The following is a 21,726-nucleotide window of genomic DNA, read 5'->3' on the forward strand; positions in this document are numbered from 1 at the left end:
TTTACGGAATTTAGAACTGGCTTTTTCAATTCACTCCGACGTTTGTAACTTACTGTACTGTAAGTTACTGTAGTATGAGTAACTGGTCTAGGAATAGATATATCAAATCTCATGGGCAGAGATCCAACTGTGCTTTATTGTTTTTTTTTCATGTGGGGAATCATCACTGCGACCAGTATTTTTGACCTTGTTTGATATCGCCCGGGGGTTTGCTATATAACCTGCACTGCATTTCTTTTTGACATTTGGCCTAACTTGACTTTTGGACTGTCAAGAAGTTTCTTCGGGGTAACATAGAATTTAGTATGAAAGAATGGTACTGAGGGGATTTAGAATAAACCCATGCTAAATTCACTTGACATTGAGTGGCATGAATCTACTAAGATTCAAACCCACGACTACTCGCTTGTGAAAGCAGACTTGGTATCCTTACGGCCACGTTCTAAACTAGAAAGAAAATGATTTTCAAGCATTTTCACCGTTTATTAAGGAATTGTAAATTGTTAATTCTCGGGTAATTTTTCAAATAGACCTAAGTGACAATGAGAGATTCTCTTCGCATCTCCTTCTCCTTCCACATCTGCTTTTCACGGCTACATAAATGCATAGAAAAGGAAACTTTCAAAACATTTAGCTAACTAGTGACTCCGGCAACCGATTCATGTAAAGCTGAGATGTTAAAATGCATTAGTACCGCCGTAAAAAGTGGAAGAGAGGAGACGCGAAGAAAATCTCTCAATGCCACTTAGATCTATTTGAAAAATTACCCGAGAATTGTAACTGTGAGTTGAAAAATAGCCATGCGTCTCCATTTTCATGGTAATCGATGAAGGCTCGTTGTTCAGTACGGTTGTATTACTTTTTCGTGTGATAAGTCCACGAAAAATTACCAAAATATATCACACGTTTTTGTTGGTTTAAACATGTTCAAGTAGCTCTTTGACTGCCTAAATATAACTTGAAATTTTAGTCACTTGCGGTCATCTCCCCTAATCGTGCTTAAGTCGAATTTCAAGCAATTTAAACATACTCCAGTGTGCCAAGCAGTCTTAAAAGTTTGAAAGTCGGGACCATGCACATCAAACCATATTTTGGAATGTATCCAATTACTCCAAACACCAAATATAAAAGTGGACTCAAATTAGAGTAGCACTATTATTGCTAGACAATCGAAAAGGTGTACCTTCCTAAACGATTCTAAGATGCGCACACAATTCTGGAGTTTTTTTTTCTTAGACAAGTTTTAGCATCTAAAGTTCGGGGGGAAGATTCAAAATGATAGACATATTTCGACATGGCAACAGAAAAAGAGGATTTAGAACGCTTGTTATACAGGTGTTCGGCAATTTTTTGATCGCATTTGATCAATAGTTTGAAATGGTCGCAGTGATAAAAATACCCATCAGTAGAAGAAACGTACCGGTTTTGGATAGAATAAACTTCTGTATAATAATAATAATGCAACGTGCAATTTCAGTTAAAACCTCTAAAAGTTATGACAAAACTGAGCATAGAAATCTCATATTCAGTTTGTCCAATACACCTGAATGCATGCAATATACTGCTTATTCTTTGCTGTTTTCAGTACAGATGAAATGAGCTCAGCATTGTCAATCTGAAGCCAACGATTTCAGAGAATCACTTGCGTTCATGTTCATGTTGTTCTCTACATTGATTCGTTCTCGACGATACTGTATGAAATCAAATGTGAATCATTCATTTATTTTAACTGCCGACAACGGCAAACAAAATTACAATAAACATTAACATTGCTCCGATCAACCAGGCTTCGGTTGATTTTAAAAAGCCTGATGATTGACTGATAAGTTAGTCGAACAATTCAACTGTAATTCATGAATGAATTGTTTTAAAGGGTAGAGAACTGTAAAAGACAAACACTGTCAGCTGTTAAGTAGTCACGTCCGTGGGCTGACAGATAAAAGAATACTACCAGAGGTAAAACCAGAGGAAAATTGTTTGCAACTAACTATTCTCTATCTAATTTTAAATTTGACTAAAATTAGTGAAAAGCCACTAATCTAGTAACTAGTGTAGCAATGTTGCGGATTTGCCTTCGATTGTCGATTGAAGCAAAGTTTTCCATTTGATTTCAAGTGCGTGTCGTGGATAATTTAATAATTTCCGCATCGGTCACTGAGTTTTCCTACCAAAACACTCTCGGGTAAAACTGTGGATTTTTCCTAGCGCATCCATTGCTATTAAAAAAATTACTATCGAATAGCGCCCGCTAGAAACAGCAATTTGCAGCGAAGATTTTCTTCGTGCAAGTCATTCGAACAGGATGAGTTCTAAAAACAAGTTTTTTATACCCAACAAAATCTCCTTTGCGTTTTGTTATAAATTTTGTCTCGTTAGTAGTTAAAATAACAAAAAATGTAACAAAATCCGCTCTAGGCATATCACACATATCAAATTATGATATAATTTGATCTTGTTTATGTCAAGATGTGTCACAAAAACGGAATTTTGCCCCGCTTTATAACCAAAATGTAAATCAACTGGAGCTACAATTCTATGATATTTTTGTTAGAATCATTTGATGGCTTTGATTGCTGTTTGGCATAACGCCATTTGGCATAATCATAAGGATCACTGGCAAACACTCGTGGCCTGCGATCGTTTCGCTCTGAATCATCTAGAAAAATGACCGTTTAGTCATAAAATTCCCCAAATCAATCATAGTTTTCAAAATATGATTTTCAACTAGAAAGCAAGGAACGAAAGTCACATTTTTTGCAGAAAACTATGATGAGCCTAATAAAATGCAGCAAAAGGCAAATTTTAATAGTCGAATTATATATACCTACTAGCATTTATATTCATTTCAGTTCCGTCCAACGTTTTTAATTAGTTAAAAATTTCTCACTCCGTGAATTTTGGGGCCACACGGGGTTGTCAACCGTAAAACGCCCTATCTTGGGACCCTTTTAAAAACCCACTTGAAGAGGCCACAGTCTGGCAGTTGTTGAACGACGACGACGTCAGCCACATCCCATCATTAATTAGAGACCCTTTCGGCTTGGTGGCACGCACTCAGAAACACATACCGACAACTTCCAACAATGACATACGCCGTCTTGCGTGTGAGTATGTTGTACGGTGCGCGATCTGTGCGCGGTAGATCTCGATCGCGATAGCACTACCTGACTGACTGGAACTGGAGGAGTGTGCCACCTTCGTCGAAGACGACCGAACATAAAAAACCGTTTCTGGTATGATGGGTGCTCGTATGGGTGTGTGCCGATGTTCGGTGCAACATGTAGCTTTTAACAACATAGATCGAGATCGAGAGAGACCACTTGGAGGACACACAGCATAGGAGCGAAGGAGGTTATTGTCGTTTTCTGCAAGTCCTCTTTCGACTCGGCCTCTCGAGTGTGACGAACGAGAGGAGCTTCCTTCGACAACAATCGTCATCGACCTTCTCGCTCGTAGCGAGCGAGCGATGATCGTGTGGGCTCCGACGCGATCGCGGGAAGGGGGAACCATTTTCCCGGCTTCTGACGCTTTCCTGTTTATTTAATTTTTTTCTTCACTTCTACTCAGAGGTCCATTATGTGCCTCCGGCACATGAATTAACTTGAGACTGCGTCGTCGTCGACGACGACAGCATGGCTGTTGCTGTGGTCAACGACAACGGCGAAGGTTCGAAATTTAAATCCCCTTTTTTTCCTGACAATTCCTTGTGTTTTTTTTGTTGTTGCTTTATGATCACGACGACGACGGCGAGCGGACGGCGAAGCTCGTGTGTGTTGGTGTGCTGCACGGAGGGAGAGTGTATGTTGATTTATTCACATTTAGTTTGGCTTTATTTTTTTCGTGTGTTACGAATGGGGTTCAACCTCACTTCCGCAGCCGCATAATTTTACATTCGATTTCGAGCTTTTGTAATGAAACATCTTGTCTATTGCGCTTTGTATGTATGTTTCATTATAATAATTTTCTGACCTTTTTTTTCTAGCCACCAACTTTTTCTTTTTTATTCCGTTACCGTTTTTATTTTATTCATCATACGTTAAGGAAGGCCACTATATATGTTATATTACTAATGATTTATCAGATTTTCTATATGTTCGCTTGCATTTATATGATTTAAACGATTGTTTCAAATTACAGCTTATTTTAGTTAAACTCCACAACCGATCAAGCCACTTAAACTAATCAAGATTTCCTTCCCCTTTGCATTAAATTACAATTTTTTCGGCGAAAAATTTACGATTATAACAACAGGTCACGGTGGGGTCAACCAGCTCGGGGGTGTCTTCGTGAACGGACGTCCCCTGCCCGACCTGGTGAGGCAGCGTATCGTCGAGTTGGCTCACAACGGCATCCGACCGTGTGACATCTCGCGACAGCTACGCGTCAGCCACGGGTGCGTGTCGAAAATCTTGTCCAGGTGAGTAAGCCGGAGGCTTCCGGGCGCTTTCGAAACAAAGCCAAATTGATTGTTTGTTGTTCCAAATTTCCTAGATATTACGAAACGGGCAGCTTTAAGGCCGGCGTCATCGGTGGTTCCAAGCCGAAGGTGGCCACCCCTCCGGTGGTCGATGCAATAGCTGCCTACAAACTGCAGAATCCGACTATGTTCGCCTGGGAGATCCGCGACAAGTTGCTGGCCGATGGAATATGTGTGCACGATAATGTTCCCAGCGTGTCGTCAATCAACAGGTTCGTTGCTTACACGTTTTTGAACAGATAACCTTAATCACTAGCATGTCCAGACATAGACAAAAGATGGGGCACTTACCGTTCGAAAAAATATTTGGAAAATCGATTATTACTTATCACAAAAATACAGGCCAGTTAGATTGAAAACCCCGGACTTTCGGGGGCAATGGGATTTAAAATCAAAGTTAAAATTGCACTAGAAATTAGACTTGGGAGTATACTAGAAATTTGAGTTAAAATTGGACTTGAAAACGAACTCGACATAGGATATTAAACTAGACTTTAATTTGGACTTATTTTGGCTTGAAACTTTATTTTAAACTAGCTGATTGCCCGGCGTTACTCGGGGCACCTTTGTCTCTCAAACCCTTGTACATCTGTTATTGTAACGAAAATTATCATAATGTAAGAAACAACCCCCTTTTTCTTCATTTGAATGTGCCTACTCCCTTTGTCAGCTCCCTTCCTGTTGTCCTGTGTGTAAATTTGCCTTCTTTTCGGTAATCCGTATAAAGCGAGACAAATCCTTTCTACCTCGTGTGAATGGCCACCCTATTCTCTTTTTTCAGAAATCCCTTCTTGTCATTCATTCGCCTGTACAATTTCAATGGTTCCAAATGCAAGAGAAATGCACCTCTTTACCCATTTGAACCTCTCCTCCCTTGTAAAAGACCGGTTTCCGTCTTTCCGTCAACCTTCCTGCACTGTTTTTTTTGTCAAAGAACATATGTGTGCCAAGCTTGAAGAAGAACCGTCCAGGCGTTTCGGAGTTATGGCAGAACATACATGCATACTCACATTCCTCGTTCCCCTACCTGTTGGCTTCCTCCCAGTCAGCTCCCTCTTCTGTCAACATGGTTTGATTTGCTCTTTTTACTTCTTTTTTGCTCTTTTGACTACAGCGCCTCAGCCAAACAGAATTACAGAAAAAAGTGATTTATAGGACAAGTGCAGAGTTACTTATTATCTACAATATTATTGAAGAAAGTATAGTTTAATCTTTTGTATTTATAGCGTCACAGAGCTGCAATGCCATTGGTAGCAAAAAGAGTGTTCTTTTGGCTACCAGCGAGGTATCAGCCCCATAGCGCCATAAATATAAAAGATAAAACTATACTTTCTTCAACAATATTGTAGATAATAATCAACCCTACAATTGGCCTACACATCACTGTTTCGAATTTTGTAGTCAAAAGTGTCAAAAATAAAGTAAAAAGAGCAAATCAAGCCTGCATTTGTCTGAAAATCCCTATAACGGAAGAGCACCAAAGCCTTTTTCCCGTTTTTCATCTTCGTCTGTTCTGTTTCGTCTTCTTTAAATTTCAGGTTTCGTATTTCACTTTCACGTTTTCCCCCTATTTCTATCCTCCTTTTTTCTCTTGGTTTTTCTTTTTTTTCTGCCCACAGTTTTTTCTTTCTCTTGTTTTCCTTGTTACCTCCCAGTTGGCCTCGAGGTATGATGCTGGCCTAATAAACCAGTCGTCGTATTTTCGAATCTCGGCTGGGAGATGCTCTTAGAGTCAATAGAATCATAACAACTGGTGCTGCAATTGTCCTGTACTGGAACAGCAGTCTGCGAAGTCCGTCGCATAAAAACAGAAGGTACAGTTTTGATAACGGAATGTAGCACCTAGGCTGTTTTCCTGTCCTGATCAGTCCTAATCAATTTCCCTGTTTTGTTCCTTTTTTTGCATTTTCGGGCCCGTTTTTCCTCTATTCCTGTCCCGTTAACTTCTTTTTTTTTTCGTTTTCGTTTGCTCCGCTATTATTATTATTATGATTATGCCCAGCTTTAGCTCCCTTTCTGTTACGTAACATGAGCTAAAGGTGGGCATAATGATAGAGGAAAAACGGGGATTCTAATTTTATTTTATCCCGGTTGTCTTCGGTTTTCATTTTTTCCCTCATTCTCCCTTTTTCAGCTCTCTCTCTCTCTCTCTCTCTCTCTCTCTCTCTCTCTCTCTCTCTCTCTCTCGTTTTCTGTTCCGTTTTCCTTCATTGACTCGTTTTTCTACTTTTTCTTTCCCGTTTTCTCACCTTTTCTGTCTGTTCTTTTTTATTTTCTTCTCGATTTCTCTCGTTTTCTCTCTTTCGTTTTTCATTTTTGCAGCCCGCTGTTTCCTTTTTCTTTTTTTCTCTTTTTTCCTGTCCTTCAGTCCTAGTTTCCCTATTGTTTTCTGTTATTCTTCTTTACCCTTCTGGGTTCTCTTATTTTCTGTTTTCCCTTTTTTGTATCGTTTTCCCACTTTTCTTTTGCTTTTTTTGTCCCGTTTTGCACCTATTTATCTCTCCTTTTCATTTTTTCTGCTCGCTGTTTCCTCTTTCATCTTATTATTTGCTTTTTTCGCATTTACTCCCATCTTTTTGTTTTCTGTCTTGTTAATTTCTTTTCAATTTTTTTTCGTTTCTTCGTTTCTATCCTTTTCTTTCTATTTTATTATGTTTACTTTAGCCCTTTTTTCCGTCACGTTCTGTATCTAGTTTTTCTTCCTTTTTGTTTTCATTTTATCTGTTCTCAATTTTCCTTTTCCCTCCTTCCTATCCCATTTTTTCTCGCTGTCGTTCTACCCTCATTTTTCTTGTTTCTCGTCCATATTTTTCATATTTTTCACCTCTATCTCTATCCCTCTCACTCAATTTTTCTCATTATTCTTCTTGTGGTTTCTTTTGTTATCTGTTCTGTTTTTCCTTTCTTATTTCGTTTTTCCTCCTTTTCCATTTTCTTACCTTTTCTGTAACATTTTTTCTCTTTTTCTTTCCCGTTTGTCTTCCCCTATTTGTCTCGACTTCCCTCCTTTTCTCTCGCGTGTTTTCTGCGGGCTGAAAGCATTTCTTCTTTCTCTTGTTTTCCTGTCCTATGCTCTAAGAAACTTGTGTGGAACGTGCTGCTCGAGCCGCAGATGCTGATCAGCCCTCAATTTCTCCTTCTTTACTGGTCGTTTTTTTACATTTTCAGGCCCATTTGTTTTTATCAGCCTCGTTAACTTCTTTTCTATTTTTTTTTTCGTTTTCGTTTGTTCTGTTCTTCCTATTAGTATGTCCTGTTTTTTCCGTCACGTTCTGTTTTTCGTTTAACCCTGTTTGTGTTTTTTTTATTATCGTTCCTCTTTCGTTGTTCTTGTTTCTCAGTTTCTTTTTCTCCTTTTCGTTTTCTCCTTTCCTTATTCCTTGTCTCATTGTTTTTGGTGTCCAGTTTACCCTTATTTTCTCGTGTTTTATCATCATTTCATTTTCATTTTTTTTTGTTTTCGCTCGCCCTTTGTTTTGCCCTATTTTCCATTTTTTCTTTCCGTTTTGTTAATTGTTTCCCATTTTGCCTATATCTGTCGTTTTCTTTAGTTCCTTTTCTTCTATCCCGTTCTCTCCATTTTCCTTTTTTACTGTTCTCGTTTCTCAATTTTCCCTTTTTTTTACTTTTACCCCTTTTCTATCCCATTTTTTCTCGTTGAATCGTAACTTACTCCCTCATTTTCTTTATCATTTTTCGTTCGTATTTCGTTCTTGCATTCTCCTTTTTTTCCATTCGCCCATCTTTTCTATTCAATCTCCTCTATTTTTGTCTCGTTTCCCCTCTTTTCCTGTCGTTTCCTTCTTTTTTCTTTTTCCTCATTTCCTCTATCGGCTTTCTTTTTTCTCACTCTCGTTAATCTAATTCCATTTTCCCTTTCTTGTCTCGTTTTCCTTTTTTTCTTTTCCGTTTTCCCACCTTTTTTGTCATCGTTGTCCCGCTATTTGTCTCATTGGCCTTCCGTTTTTCTTTATTTCTGCCCGCAGTTTCCCCTTTCTATAGTTTTCCTATTTTCAGACCCGTTTTTCGTGTTTTCCAGTCTTGATTTTTGTTCTCTGCCTCGTTAATCTCTTTTCTATTTTGTCGTTCTCATTTGTTTCGTTCTTCCTATTATTATATCTTGCCTTAGTTCTTTTTCACGTCACGTTTTGTTTTTCGTTCAATCCCGTTTTCATTTTTTCTCTCCATATTTAGGTTTTTTCTGTTCTCGATCCATTCCATTCCATTTTCCTATTCACGGATTCTTCAATTCTTGGACACCTGGACTCATGAACTCGTGTGGATTCTTTTTGGCCTCTGTCCGTGTGCTCGTTTTTGGACGCTTTTTGTTCCCTTTTTGGACACCGCTTTTTGGACTCTTCCTTTTGGACTCTTCTTTTTGGACACTTCTTTTTGGACTCTTGTTTTTTGGACTCTTTTAAAAAACTCTTTTCGAATACTTCTTGAACACTCTTCGGAGATAATTTTTGGGCTCTTTTTCAACTCTATTTTAGACAATTCTTGCAATTTTTTCGATCTCTTCTTAGACTTTTAGACGCTCCATGAACTCTCCTCCTTCTTGGACTCTTAGTCGACTTTTGTCAATCACTCTATTGTATTTTTGGACTTGTCTTGGACAGTTCTTAGTTTCTTTTTCTTTGACTCTTTTTGAGTTCTCTTAACGCTTCTTGGACCATTTTTGGTGGACTATTGGATCTCTTCCCAAACTCCTTTTTGATTCTTTCTGGACTCCTTTAGATCCTTTTCGGACGCTGCTTGGGTTATTTAGATTTGTTTTTATTACTTCGAAAACTTTTCCAATTTTTTTACCTTTGTTATACTATATAACAAAGGTTTAGAAATTGGTCGAAAAACACGAAATTGATCCGAGGCCCGTAGGACCGAATCACATATACCAATCGATAGAGCTCGACGAACTGAGCAATGTCTGTGTGTGTGTGTATGTGTGTATGTGTGTATGTGTGTATGTGTGTATGTGCAGCTCATTTTCTATCGCCTGTTTCTCGAAGATGGCTGAACCGATTTGATCGCTTTTACTTTTGTTTGTAAGGTATTATTGTCTAGTATATCACTATTGAATTGCTTTGCGGTCCGACGTTTCGTTTAAAAGTTATAAGCAAAAATGTGAAAACTACGTGACACGCGTTTCTCCTGAACTACGCAACCAATTTTAACGATCTTAGTACCAAACGAAAGCTCTTGCTGTTACTAAACTTTTTATCAAGTTTTATTGAAAACGAACAAGCAGTTTAAAAGTTAGCCTTAAAAAACCATTTTTGATAAGGTTCAAATGATCGCCTGTTTCTCAGAGATGGCCGAGCTGATTTATGCGCTATTAGTTTTATTTGGCAGGTAATATAGCCGGATAGATCACTATTGAATGGTTTTTGGATTGGACGTTTAATTTGAAAGTTATGAGCAATCGTATACACCACACCAAAATTAACAATAATTTACAATGATTTTAACCAAGATAATTTACCTAATTTCAATTATTTTAATATCAAACGAGAGGTTTTGACACTACGAATATATATGCAAAATTTCATAAGAATTGGTTTTACCGGTCAAAAGATATCAATCCTCGAACGCTCGCGCCAACTTTTGCAACTTAGTTACTCGCGCGCACAATAACCCAAAACCAAAGAAAACGTGCGCACTAGAGTTTTGACTAGGAAAACTTGTTTTTAAGTTTATCGAACCTTTGGAAGAGTTTCTTGAAATTAAATGCTCTATCATCTGGTGCAATTTAAATTTGGATTAATCCCCCTAAAAGTGAAAAAAAAAATTTTTTTCAGTTTCAATATAACACATTGATATGTTCTGCAAAGTTTTAGAGCCTATTATTACAAGAAATTTTGCTGAAGACTGTAACCTGAGATAGAAGCGAAGACAGAGAAATCTTATTTATTGTTTCTGTATTTGTAAAATCAGTTTTTCTATTTTAGCTCTTTTTGTAATTGTTGTATGACTTTTTCATGTGTTACAAAGTTATACAAATAGTAAAAATACACAACTTTGCTGAAAATAGTATACCTCTATGTTTGCTTGTTTAGGAACTGTAGAAGTTTGATTATAAAAATACCCTGATTTTAACCCCGAATTACTCGACTACCAACTGACGGATACATTTTAAACATTTTACATTTGCTGATAGTTTTGCTACATACAGACATCATTTTTCCATATGAAGTAACGTGAAAAAATTCCAGTTTGGGGCCAATAGCGGTACACCCACGGTTGCCAGTATGCCAGATAAATCTGGATTTTGCCAGATTTTTGATTGCGCGCCAGACCAACAGACGAAGCTTAAAACCTTCCAGATATTTGGCACTGTGCCAGATTTTCGATTATCTGTCTTGCAAAAAGGTCATCACTTCTAATTTTGGACAAAATTTTGCATCTACGGTGAGCAAAACGAGCAAGATTTTTTCAGGAAAACGCCTCCCCATCGGACTAATTTACCACCAGATTTTTGCCAGACATTTTTATTCGTGTTCGCCAGATTTTCGGGAAAACCTGGTGGCAACCTTGGGTACACCTCACATGCTGCTTGCTTCGTTTCTGTGCTATCGGTTTATGCTGATCTATTTTCCTAACAATTTAAAGTATTATTGCATTGAATAATTCAGACATTTTGCTGAACATTTTTTTGAAGAATATACGTTAGTTAAACACCGATTGGTAAATATGGCATTCAAAAACCTACACATGTTATTCAGTATACAACAGCGTGGGTAACCGAAGGTTAATAAAAATTGATGAAATTTTTTCAAGAAAACCTTATTGATGCATAGTTATGCATAGTTCAAAAACCTATAAACTAGACCTTTACTACGCAATGTATATGTTAAAGAATAATATTTCTTCTTACAACTTACTTTTACTTGCACTTACCCACATTAGTAACAACTTACTCAGCAATTTCATGAGAAAAAGAACAATCAAAATTTGTAAGTGCTACTATTTTGTTCAAATTTTGTAAGCTTATTCAATTTCCAAAATTTTTATGTAAACCAACGCACAATGCAACGTTAACTAATAGATGAATTATGTTCCGAAGACGTGTCGATTTCTATCTCAAATAGCAAGTAAGACCGTATAACAAAGGTTCCTTTCACCAATAGGTGGATTAAATCAGGTTTTTTGACTTCTTTTGAACTCTTCTTTGACATTTTTTATTGAACTTTTTTGTACCCTTTTTAGACTCTTTAAACTCCTTTTGAACTTCTTCCTAGACTCCCTTTTTACTCTTCTTGGATTCCTTTTGTACTCTTTTTGGAGTCTTGGGACACTTCTTGGACCTTTTTTGGAGTATCTATACTATTTTTGGTCTCTCCTTAAACTCTTTTTTCTCCTTTTTGATTCTTCTTGGACTCTTTTCAGAATTTTTTGACTCTGGACTCTTCTTTGACCCTTTTTGGGCTTTTTATTGGATTTCTTTTGGACTCTTCTTAGACTATCCTTCGAGTTATTTTGATATCTTCTTGGACCCTTTTTGGATTTTTTAAACTCTTTTTGAACTTTTCTTGGACTCCTTTTTCACTCTTAGTGGATACCTTTTATACTCTTTTTGGACTTCGTGGACTCTTGTCTTGTCTCCTTTTGGACCTTTCTTGGACTCTTTGGAGATTTTTTTTACTTTGGACACTTCTCTGGCTTTTTTGGATTCAGTTTTGACTCTTTTTGGACTTATTCTTGACTCTTCTTAAACTCTTTTTAATTCTTTTTAGACCCTTTTTGGACTCTTTAAACTCGTTTTGAACTTCTTAGACTACTACCCGTTTTGGATTCCTTTTGTACTTTTTTTGGAGTCTTGGGACACTTCTTGGGTTCTTTTTGGAGTCTTTGGTCGCTTCTTCGGGCCCTTTTTGGATTATTTGACCTATTTTTGATTCTTCTTGCACTCCTTTTTGTACTCTTCTTGGATTCTTTATCAATTTTTTTGACTCTGGACTCATCTTTAACTCTTTTTGGACCTTTTATTGGATTTCTTTTGAACTCTTCTTGAACCCTTTTTGGACTCGTAAAACTCTTTTTTTTAGATTCCTTTTTAAGTCTTTTTGGGATCTTCTTAAACTCTTTTTTGAATTTTTGGACTCTTTTTGTATTCTACTTTAATTCTATTTGGATAATTTTGGACTTTCCGTAGGTAAGAGAAATACTTATCGGCTTCGGGACTATATACTTTAATAAGTACTGCATTGGTTTCACTGTGCTTGGTTTTTGCTGTCAGGTTATTGTCAGGTCATTCATAAAAATACCAAAAATTTGGTAAATGTTCATAAATGAATTTTGTTCCAATTATTAAATTAATTTATGAAGCAAATCATTGTTTTCCGTTTTCGTCAGTGATGCAGAGGTGTTCTGAGTATTTTAATGTAAGGGACCAGCATCGCTTGCTTTCATGCCTCGTTCGTTGCAAAAACTTTGATAAAAACCTTTGTCGCGTTTTCCTCGTGCTTTTTTCCGTTTTTTTGCTGGAAAAAGATTTGGACTACATCTGGATCAATCGGTATTTTATTTATTTATTTATTTCTATTCATCTGACCTTATCGGTCTAAATGAAGTTTCACGTTTCAAGTTTCATTTTGAATATGTTAAGAAAATTTACGTGCATTTTCATAAACAACTGTTTGCTCGTACAGTGTACTGTAGAACTTGAATTTGAACTTAAAGTTATGCTCAAGTTATGTTTGAAACTAAGCTTCAAATTTTATTTATAACTGGACTTGAAACTGGTACTATTTTTACGCAAATAAAATTCATTTATTACAAACATAGTGACAGATTAAACAAAAAATTGCTGTCTTACAAAAATTCGTTTGTTTAACATTAAATTTTACAGAGACCTCAATTAAAGCTTTTTTCCTTCTACAGAATCGTCCGCAACAAAGCTGCGGAAAAGGCTAAATACAGCTCTCGAATGGACTCCGGCATGGACGGTAGCCCACGGGGAATGTCCCGCGGTCAGGGACAGCAACAGCAGCAGCAGCAGCCACAATCGTCGGGACCATCCGCACAACCCCCGTCGGGCGCCGTCCAAGAATGCATGACTCAATCGTTGTCCGCCGAACCGGAAAATATGATGAAAAGTTCGCAGCAACCATCGGACAACGTTGCATCGGCTTCCTACAGTATCAACGGCCTGCTAGGATTATCACAGAAAACGCTTTCGGCGAGCAGTTCGAAACGACGCAAAATCAAAGAAGATCCCGGTTAGTTTATAGACTCTTAAAACCTCTTTTAATTAAGTTTAATGTTTTATTCCTTACTTTTAGATATGAAATCCAGCATTTTGGGATGCATCAAGCGCGACAAGGTACTGAACCCACACGGCTGGAATCAATCAGTAATTTTACCCACAATTCTTCCCGCTGTAAGATCAATTCTTAACATTTGCATTTTTCTCCCCCAATCACACGCAGGACCACAAAGACTTACCGGAGATGATGCACGAAAGCCTGAAAGCACACGAGCAGGACAAAGGCAACGAGATGTACATCGGTGGAGTAGATTTCGCAAGCTCGATGGCAATGTCCAGCGAGGATAATTCGGACAATCAGACCAGCTTCACCATTCGGGGTTCGTCGACTGCATTTTGCTTTTGCTGCTCCCATTCGGTTCCTTCGGAAATTTCAATTTTACCCGTTTTTGACTTTCAGGTGAAAAACCGCTCAAATATCACCGACCGGAGGATGCCCTGTCCGTCGGGGTGATCATCGAAGATGACACCTCCGGTCGTAAGCATCAAACGCAGCAACAGCAGCAGCACCATCACCATTCGCAGCACCCTTCGGAGCTGGGGAAACCACCGAGCGGCTACGAGAAGATCATCACCAGCGAAATGTTAGCTTCCTCGGCGGCTGCAGCTGCAGCGGCCGCCGCCGCTGTCGGCGTAAAGCGAGCGGAGGCCTCTCCGCTAGCTCAGTCCATTGAATTCCTGAGCGACATGAATAACAATCAGAGCTTTTCGACGGCTAGCTATGAAACGGGAAGCTACAGCGGTGGAGGTGGCAACGCTGGTGGAGGCGCCGGTGAACCATCGGAAACCGCTATCCTCAATCCGCACATTGCCTGCTCTTCCAACTATTCGGCATTCCTGCAGAACACTGACCAATTCGCAAGTAAGATGCTTGTAATTTCCACTTTTGTGATGAATTATAAACAATAATTTTTTTAATGTTTCCAGCGAATCCGGAGCTGATCTTCCCGACGGCATACACTCAATACGCACCTGGCTACGGATCGTTCAACTACAACACGGCATTCACCAATCAGAATCTCTGCCGGGACCTGGGGCAGATACACTACCCGGAGGAACAATAGCCCCAGCCGGCACATCGGTGTACTACTACTACTACTACTACTACCGAGCAACAGCGCCGCTGCTGGTGGAAGCAGACAACAAATTGAGAAACATGACAAATTATATAAGTGACATTGCAACCATTGAATCGTTCTCGTCTCTTGTTCTGCTTTGTATGAAAGAAATTCTTCGTTAGTCTAAGATTCTGGCTATCTTAGGTGCTTTGATGTCCTATGTTTCGACTATTTGATGAGATGATTCAAATGGTCTCTTCAATCTCTATTCTAAGTAGTTAGTATTTTAAGTCATTCTGACAGAGAACTGAAAATAGAAACTCTGATCGCTATGGGGGGCTCTGAAGCTATGAGGTTACCGAGATCTTAGTAGAATCAGCCTAATCAGGCCACCCGATGTTGAGTGACTTCAGGTCGTTTCATTCATACGCCTCCGTCACTCTCCGCTTTCCGTTTGTACTCCGCCAAAAATAATCCGCAACACCTTTCGTTCAAATACGGCTACTTGCACGTATGTCTTTCGTAAGCAAAGTTACTGTGTCAAGTCCGTAGAGGACTACCGGTCTGATTAGCGTTTTGTACAAAACGGATGTACATAGGGATGAAATCAGAGATCTCCACTGCTGACGGTTATGCGCCATGGCTTTTACCTGTCGCCAGGACAGGTTCTCGTCTACAGTCTGCCTCTTCTACGCTGTCCTTTTGAATTCCAGTCGAGTGCTTCTCTGCAGACCTCGTTCGCTCCTTTCCTCAAAGTGTGTTCGATCCACTTCCACCTACGTTGACGAATTTCTATGGCTATCGGTCGTTGATGACACCGACGATGGAGTTCCTCATTGGATATCGAGTTGTCAGGCCACCAGACACGAATGATATATCGCAGGCACCGGTTAATAAATGCGTGCAGTTTTTGCGTTGTCTCTGCTGAGACGCACCACGTTTCGCAGCCATACAGCAGTATGGATTAATTAAACGGATTAGACGACCTGCTGCCCGGGAGCACTCGGACAGGCCATCTAACTTACTCTGCATATCGTTTCGGCGTTGTGCGAGCAAGACAATGTCGTCGGCTAGGTCGAGGTCATTTAGCTGCTCCATCGTTAGAGGATTCTATGAGTAATTCTCGATTTGGTCTACTGTCAATTGCTCCTACTAAAGGGTGTCCCACATCAAATTGCATCACGGAAGAAACGCTGTAAAAAATTACCCACTGGGTATTTTCTCTTGAAAACTTGAGTAAAAATGGCTTTGAGTATATTGTTTACACTCTATTCAGTTCGAAAATTCGGTCAGTTTTTCGAAAATTGGAAAAAATGGCGTCACCCGAAAAGCAACGTTGCGTATTTATTTTGCGCAAACACCTGGAAAATCCTCAACTCTCTCATCATGAATTATGAGACTTACGTCAAGGCGGACTTCTGGCAGCTTCCGGGGCTACTGTACTTCACCGCCCAGCACAAGTTTGATGTTCCGGAGAAAGTAAATATGCAGAAACTTTCATAGTTTGCCAAGAAATACATGATATTTCTATGTTAGTAATTGTTCGTAGGGTTAAGTAATAAAAATAGAAATATGCTTGTTAATTTGTTAGTAGGTTAAAAAAACACAAAACATAAACTGTTAGAATTAGTAAGGCAAAAAGGGGGACATCGACCGTAGCTACAAGACAATCCAGCCCTGAAGGGGGTGGGCATAGTTATCGGCGAAAGGAGAAGAAAATGGTGGGTGGTAAAGAAAGGAGTAGGAGCTAATAGAAAAGCCGCCAAACGGTCAGCTATTTGTCAGCGTTCGTGTGTTAAAGAAGTGAGTAGAAGATAGTCTAAAGTTTGCTAAAAGTGGTCAACGCGACCATTGAACACTATATCGCCCACCCAACCATCCAGCAGAATTGAACCAGCAACGAACCTCAGCGCCCAAGATCCGGTACGTACCGCAGCGAAAACCCCAGTTGCCATCAGAAAGCACTACATACCCACACGCACACTATGGTGGTAATAAACCAGTAAATGCTAAAATAGTGATTTAATTTCTCCAAATTCGAACTTCCTAGGAATACCGTAGTTGTTGCACGATTTGTCCGCGTAGCTCCTCCGATTGCCCAGTGCAAGCCGACCCGGTGATCCAAGATCTACGGTCTCTTGCTCTGTGGGCTTTCTCGGGAGTGCTGTCGTCCCAGATAGTAATACCGTTCGTGACTACCGGGACTGTAAACGGGCAGATCTATCTCAAGGAGTGTCCACAGAAACATCTGCTTCCTCTGTCGAAGCAACACGAGGGCCCTACGATCTTCTAGCCGGATCTACCTTCGTGCCAATATTCAAAGGAGGTATTGAAGTGGTACGAAGCCAACGGACTAACTTTCGTACCCAAGGACATGAACGCCTCCAACGCACCGGAACTAAGGCACATCGGAAAATACTGGGCTATTATGAAGCAGGCACTACGGAAGCATCCCTAAGAGGTCAAGTCTGAGGAAGACATGAAGAAAAGTGGAATTCCGTACAGATGAAGCTGCAGCTAGGTTGTACAAAACTTTTTGAGTGGAGTTAAGCGTAAGGTGCGAGCATATGGTTATGGTATTGAAGGTGAATGAAAGAAATATGCCAAAAGCTTACTAATGGGTTATATTTTGTTGTCTGAAAGATTGAAAAGGATCGGTTAATTAGGTAATTTTCTAAAGCGTTTCTTCCGTGGTGCAATTTGATGTGGGACACCCTTCAATATCTCATCCATAACGATGAGAAACAGAAGCCCTGTTTCACGCCAGCAGTAACCCTTATGGGGTCGGACAAGACGCCGTCGTGCAAAACCTTGCACGAGAACGCCTCGTACTGAGCCTCGATGAGATGGACTAGCTTATCTGGAACTCGGTCGAACGCCTTTTCGAAGTCAACGAACGCCAGCAGAAGAGAGTCCTGGAATTCGTTGATCTGCTCCAATATAATGCGGAGCGTTGTGATATGGTCTACACATGATCGGCTTGCACGGAATCCAACTTGCTGCCGCTGGAGAGTAGCGTCGATCTTCTCCTGGATCCGGTTGAGGATTACCTAACAGAGTACTTTGAGAGTAGTACAGAGCAACGTGATGCCACGCCAGTTATCGCATTCCGTTAGGTCTCCTTTCTTAGGGACTTTGACCAATATGCCCAGAATACAGTCCCCTGGAAAAGTTGCGGTTTCCCATATATTGCTGAAAAGCTGATGCACCATCGGGGCTGACAAAGATGGTTCAACTTTGAGCATTTTGGCTGAAATACAGTCTATCCCTGGCGCTCTGTTGGATTTCATACTCTTGATGGCTGCTACAATTTCATCCAGCGATGGCGCCTCCGAATTCACGCGACTAATTCGACGAACTGTAGGCGTCATACGCTGCTGGTTTTGTTGGCCTCTGACTTTCGAAACTCGGAAGAGTTGTTCAAAATGTTCAGTCCATCGATGTTCTGTTCGGTCAGTCAGTAGCTGACCAGTTCTGTCCTTTAGCGGCATCTTTGTATTCATCCTGGCACCACTAAGGTGGCGAGAAATATCGTACAACAAACGGATATCACCATTGGTGGCGGCGGTTTCTGCTTGTTCGGCTAGGGATTTAGTCCAGGCTCTCTTGTCCCGCCAACAAGCACGTTTAACAGCCCTCTCCAGTTCGGCGTATTGTTGACGGGCAGGTGTCTTAGCCGATCTGGTTCGAGCTCGTTCAATGCCGGCTTTCGCCTCTTTCCGCTCGTAGATCTTCCTCCAAGTTTTATCCGAGATCCACTCTCTCCGCCCGCTGCGCGCTTTGCCGAGAGTTTCATGACTGGTCGGGATGAAGGCGTTCTCGGTGCCGGTTCATTGCTCTTCGACGGTTCCACCAGGTGGCAGCTCCGAGGCTCGAGATTCAAGTTGTTCGACAAAGGCCCTTTCACCTCAGAATTCTCCAATCGGCGGACGTCGTAGCGGCATCCAACTTTTTCCTCCAGTCGTTGGACACGTGCAATGCGCAGACGTATCTCAGCGATAACAAGATGATCGTCGGATGCGATATCAGCGCTGCGTTAGTTGCGTACAAGAAGGCTCCTTCGCCATTTTAGACTGATGCAGATGTGGTCGAGTTGGTTTTCTGTTCGGCCGTCGCGGGAAACCCACGTGACTTTATGTACTGGTCTTGGTTTATGGGGGAAGAGCAATCCATCAATGACCATGTTGTTATTAACACAGAAATCTGGAAACAGCTCCCCGTTTTCGCACATCTCTCCCAGGCCATGGAGTCCCATGACGAGTTGTTTGAGCCAATCTTCGCGTTGAAGTCGCCCATGTGAATTTGGATGTCCCCCTTCGGGATTTTCTCAACCACGCTGTTCAACTGGCTATAAAAACTCCTTTCTCCTGCAGGTCGGCACCATCTGTTGGTGCAAAGCACTGGATTGCTGTAAGCTTCCTAACCCGTGTTCTGAATCTGGCAACGATTATTCGCTCATTTATCGGTTCCCACTTCATCAGGGCCGCATGTGCCCCTGGCTTAGTAGGAATCCAACTCCTCTTTCTTGAGTAGCATTTTCACGTCGTATGCCAGGGTAGAGCAAGACTTGCCCGGATGACTTGTGGATTTCATGCTTCAAACGACCAGCTTCCCTTGCAAGTTGAGTCAGCTTGCCCTGCTGGGCAAGGGTTAGTATATTCCATGTCCCGATTTGTGTCCGTGTGTTGATTCTAAAGGTCGTTGTCAATAATTCAGATAGATTTCTTCTTTAATTTTCATTAACTTTTTGTATTCCGGTACCAAGCTGGCATCAAGTGGAGGTAGGAATAGGAGTTAGTAAACAGAGGTTATGGAATGCACATGTTCACCCTTTGCCAGGCCTTTGGAGTCTCTTCCCACCATATATTTGGTCATCATAGCCACCGTTTTTAATCTGGCGTATAGATTGCCTCCGCCGTCCCAAGGTTTCTAGTAATGATGTCGAGGTTGTCTGCGAAGGCTAGGAGTTGGCTACTTTTGAGTAAGTAAATGACTATACTTACTCAAGAGTAGCCAACTCCTAGCCTTCGCAGACTGTCGTTAAGAAACTGTTGAAAAACTCAGTCTTCAGTCCACAGCTACGTACTTTTTACCAGATCATGGCCTTCTTTGCGACTTTATTAGCAAATACGAACTTATACTTGCCTGGCACATTGTCACGCCCAGTTGAAATGTAAAATTTTTGACATCGTCCATTAAAATACATCCGTCGAATTTCTTCAAAACTTGCTCATGCAGACGCCAGCACGCTTCTTGACTACAAAATTCTGCCTTTTCCACCGAGGATCCTTCAGTGATATAATCCTTTGCTTTCATTCCTCAACTAAAGATGCATTGACAAATCATCTACTTGCAAGCGAATTTATTGGTGAAGATAAATTTGAACTCACCCGGAGAATCTCCCTTACATTTTAGCAGGGTAATGTTCTGGATCCGGAATTTGTCCAATGCCTATTTAACTTGGTACTTGATCAGAACTTGGACGTACAGTTTCCTCGCACTTTTGACAACCAGGCTCCGTTTCAGAGTCCTGTTGAGATATTTGCTGGCAAGGTACCACCGAAATCCACAATGAACCGTTACGCCAAATCTCGTCGGGAGGTCCCAGAATTATTTCGATCTACCGTGATGATCTTCACTCGTAGCGATTTCCAAACAAGAGAGTGCTGTCAACAGAAACAGGACAATGATTTAGGACAATGATGAACAACATGTGGATCCATCGACTTTGGTCGAGATGAACTACGAAACAAACGTGGTACTTGGAGCTACTGCTCTTCCAACTTCTAAGAGAGCACTCGAACGCTTTCCATCTATCAAAGCTGCGATAATACATAGGAGCTGGATACAGTTTACATAATGAGGTGCGATGTACGTAAAGTAGTGAACTCGCGTTGAAATTCCCAGTGATTTGATACCCCATTTGCCATATTTCCAAAGAAACTTCTAAATGGCCAATTTCGAGTCACCGTAGAACTGACAACGGCAATTTCGGAATATCCAGATCGACTCAAAATACATCCAAAAGTCCACCCAAGAGCTAGCGTTGAAAAATCCTTTAATTTCATACCCCATTTGCCATATTACTGAAGAGAATTCAAAATGGCCAATTTTGAGTTCCGGTAGAACCGATACCGGATGTTCCAGAGTGTGGAACATGAACATGCGCTCTACAGGTTAGTGTAAGATTCATTGTTATTGACCACGAATGAAATGGATAACTTTTGCGCACTCTGTTAAGCAGATTTCTAGTTTTATTTCACATGCTACTTATGACGTCAAAAAAAATCCCACTGCGATTTGGAATATTTCCGGGAAAATGGAACCATAATTTACCAACTTATTTTTTCATTAAAGGCCAATCTAATGTGGTTCTTTTAATAAAGCATTTGATTGAAATTACGCAACTGACTTTATTTCTTAAATTCGTCGTACCGTAAATTTTTTATCGTCCGAACTATAAACCACAATAATGTTTAAGAAGCTAGCGCGCATTTATTTGTGTAGGGCAGCATGACAAATGTTATTCTGCAAAATTTCTGTAGGTTATGCAAGTTTTCCCGGCTGCAGAATAACAACAATGCGTTGCGGAAGTTATTTTCGTTTTATGAATGACGGAAATTGAAACGATTAGTCGACATTTTCTTCTTCGTCGCATGAAAAAACGTTGGAAATTTGGCTGCTAAGAATGCTTTAATGAAAAAAAGCATTTAAATAGATATCAGCTCACTTTGATTGATCGCGTATGAGAGGCAACAAACTAAAATATTAGGGAATAACTAATTTTACATTTGCCCTTATTCTGCGAGTCACGTGACTCAATATGACAATTGTCGCTCGCCGTGACTCGCCACGGCGAGTCGAGTCACCTAGGTGACAGCCGAGTCACCTAGGTAAGAAACCCTTGTCACCTAAGTGACAGACCG

General features: G+C 40.4%; 1 protein-coding gene across 1 annotated transcript; it reads left to right on the forward strand.

The window, feature by feature from the left end:
* Positions 1 to 3,632: 3,632 nt before the first annotated feature.
* LOC128732429 (paired box protein Pax-6) lies at positions 3,633 to 14,877 on the forward strand. The gene is made up of 8 exons (XM_053825679.1): positions 3,633 to 3,666; positions 4,252 to 4,417; positions 4,492 to 4,689; positions 13,358 to 13,695; positions 13,759 to 13,829; positions 13,906 to 14,062; positions 14,143 to 14,604; positions 14,670 to 14,877. Exons 1-8 carry the CDS (start codon positions 3,633 to 3,635, stop codon positions 14,804 to 14,806), a joined length of 1,563 nt encoding a protein of 520 aa, XP_053681654.1. The 3' UTR covers positions 14,807 to 14,877.
* The last annotated feature ends 6,849 nt before the right edge of the window (positions 14,878 to 21,726 follow it).

Source organism: Sabethes cyaneus, chromosome 1 (genome assembly GCF_943734655.1).
Source record: "Sabethes cyaneus chromosome 1, idSabCyanKW18_F2, whole genome shotgun sequence".
Lineage (NCBI taxonomy): Eukaryota > Metazoa > Arthropoda > Insecta > Diptera > Culicidae > Sabethes > Sabethes cyaneus.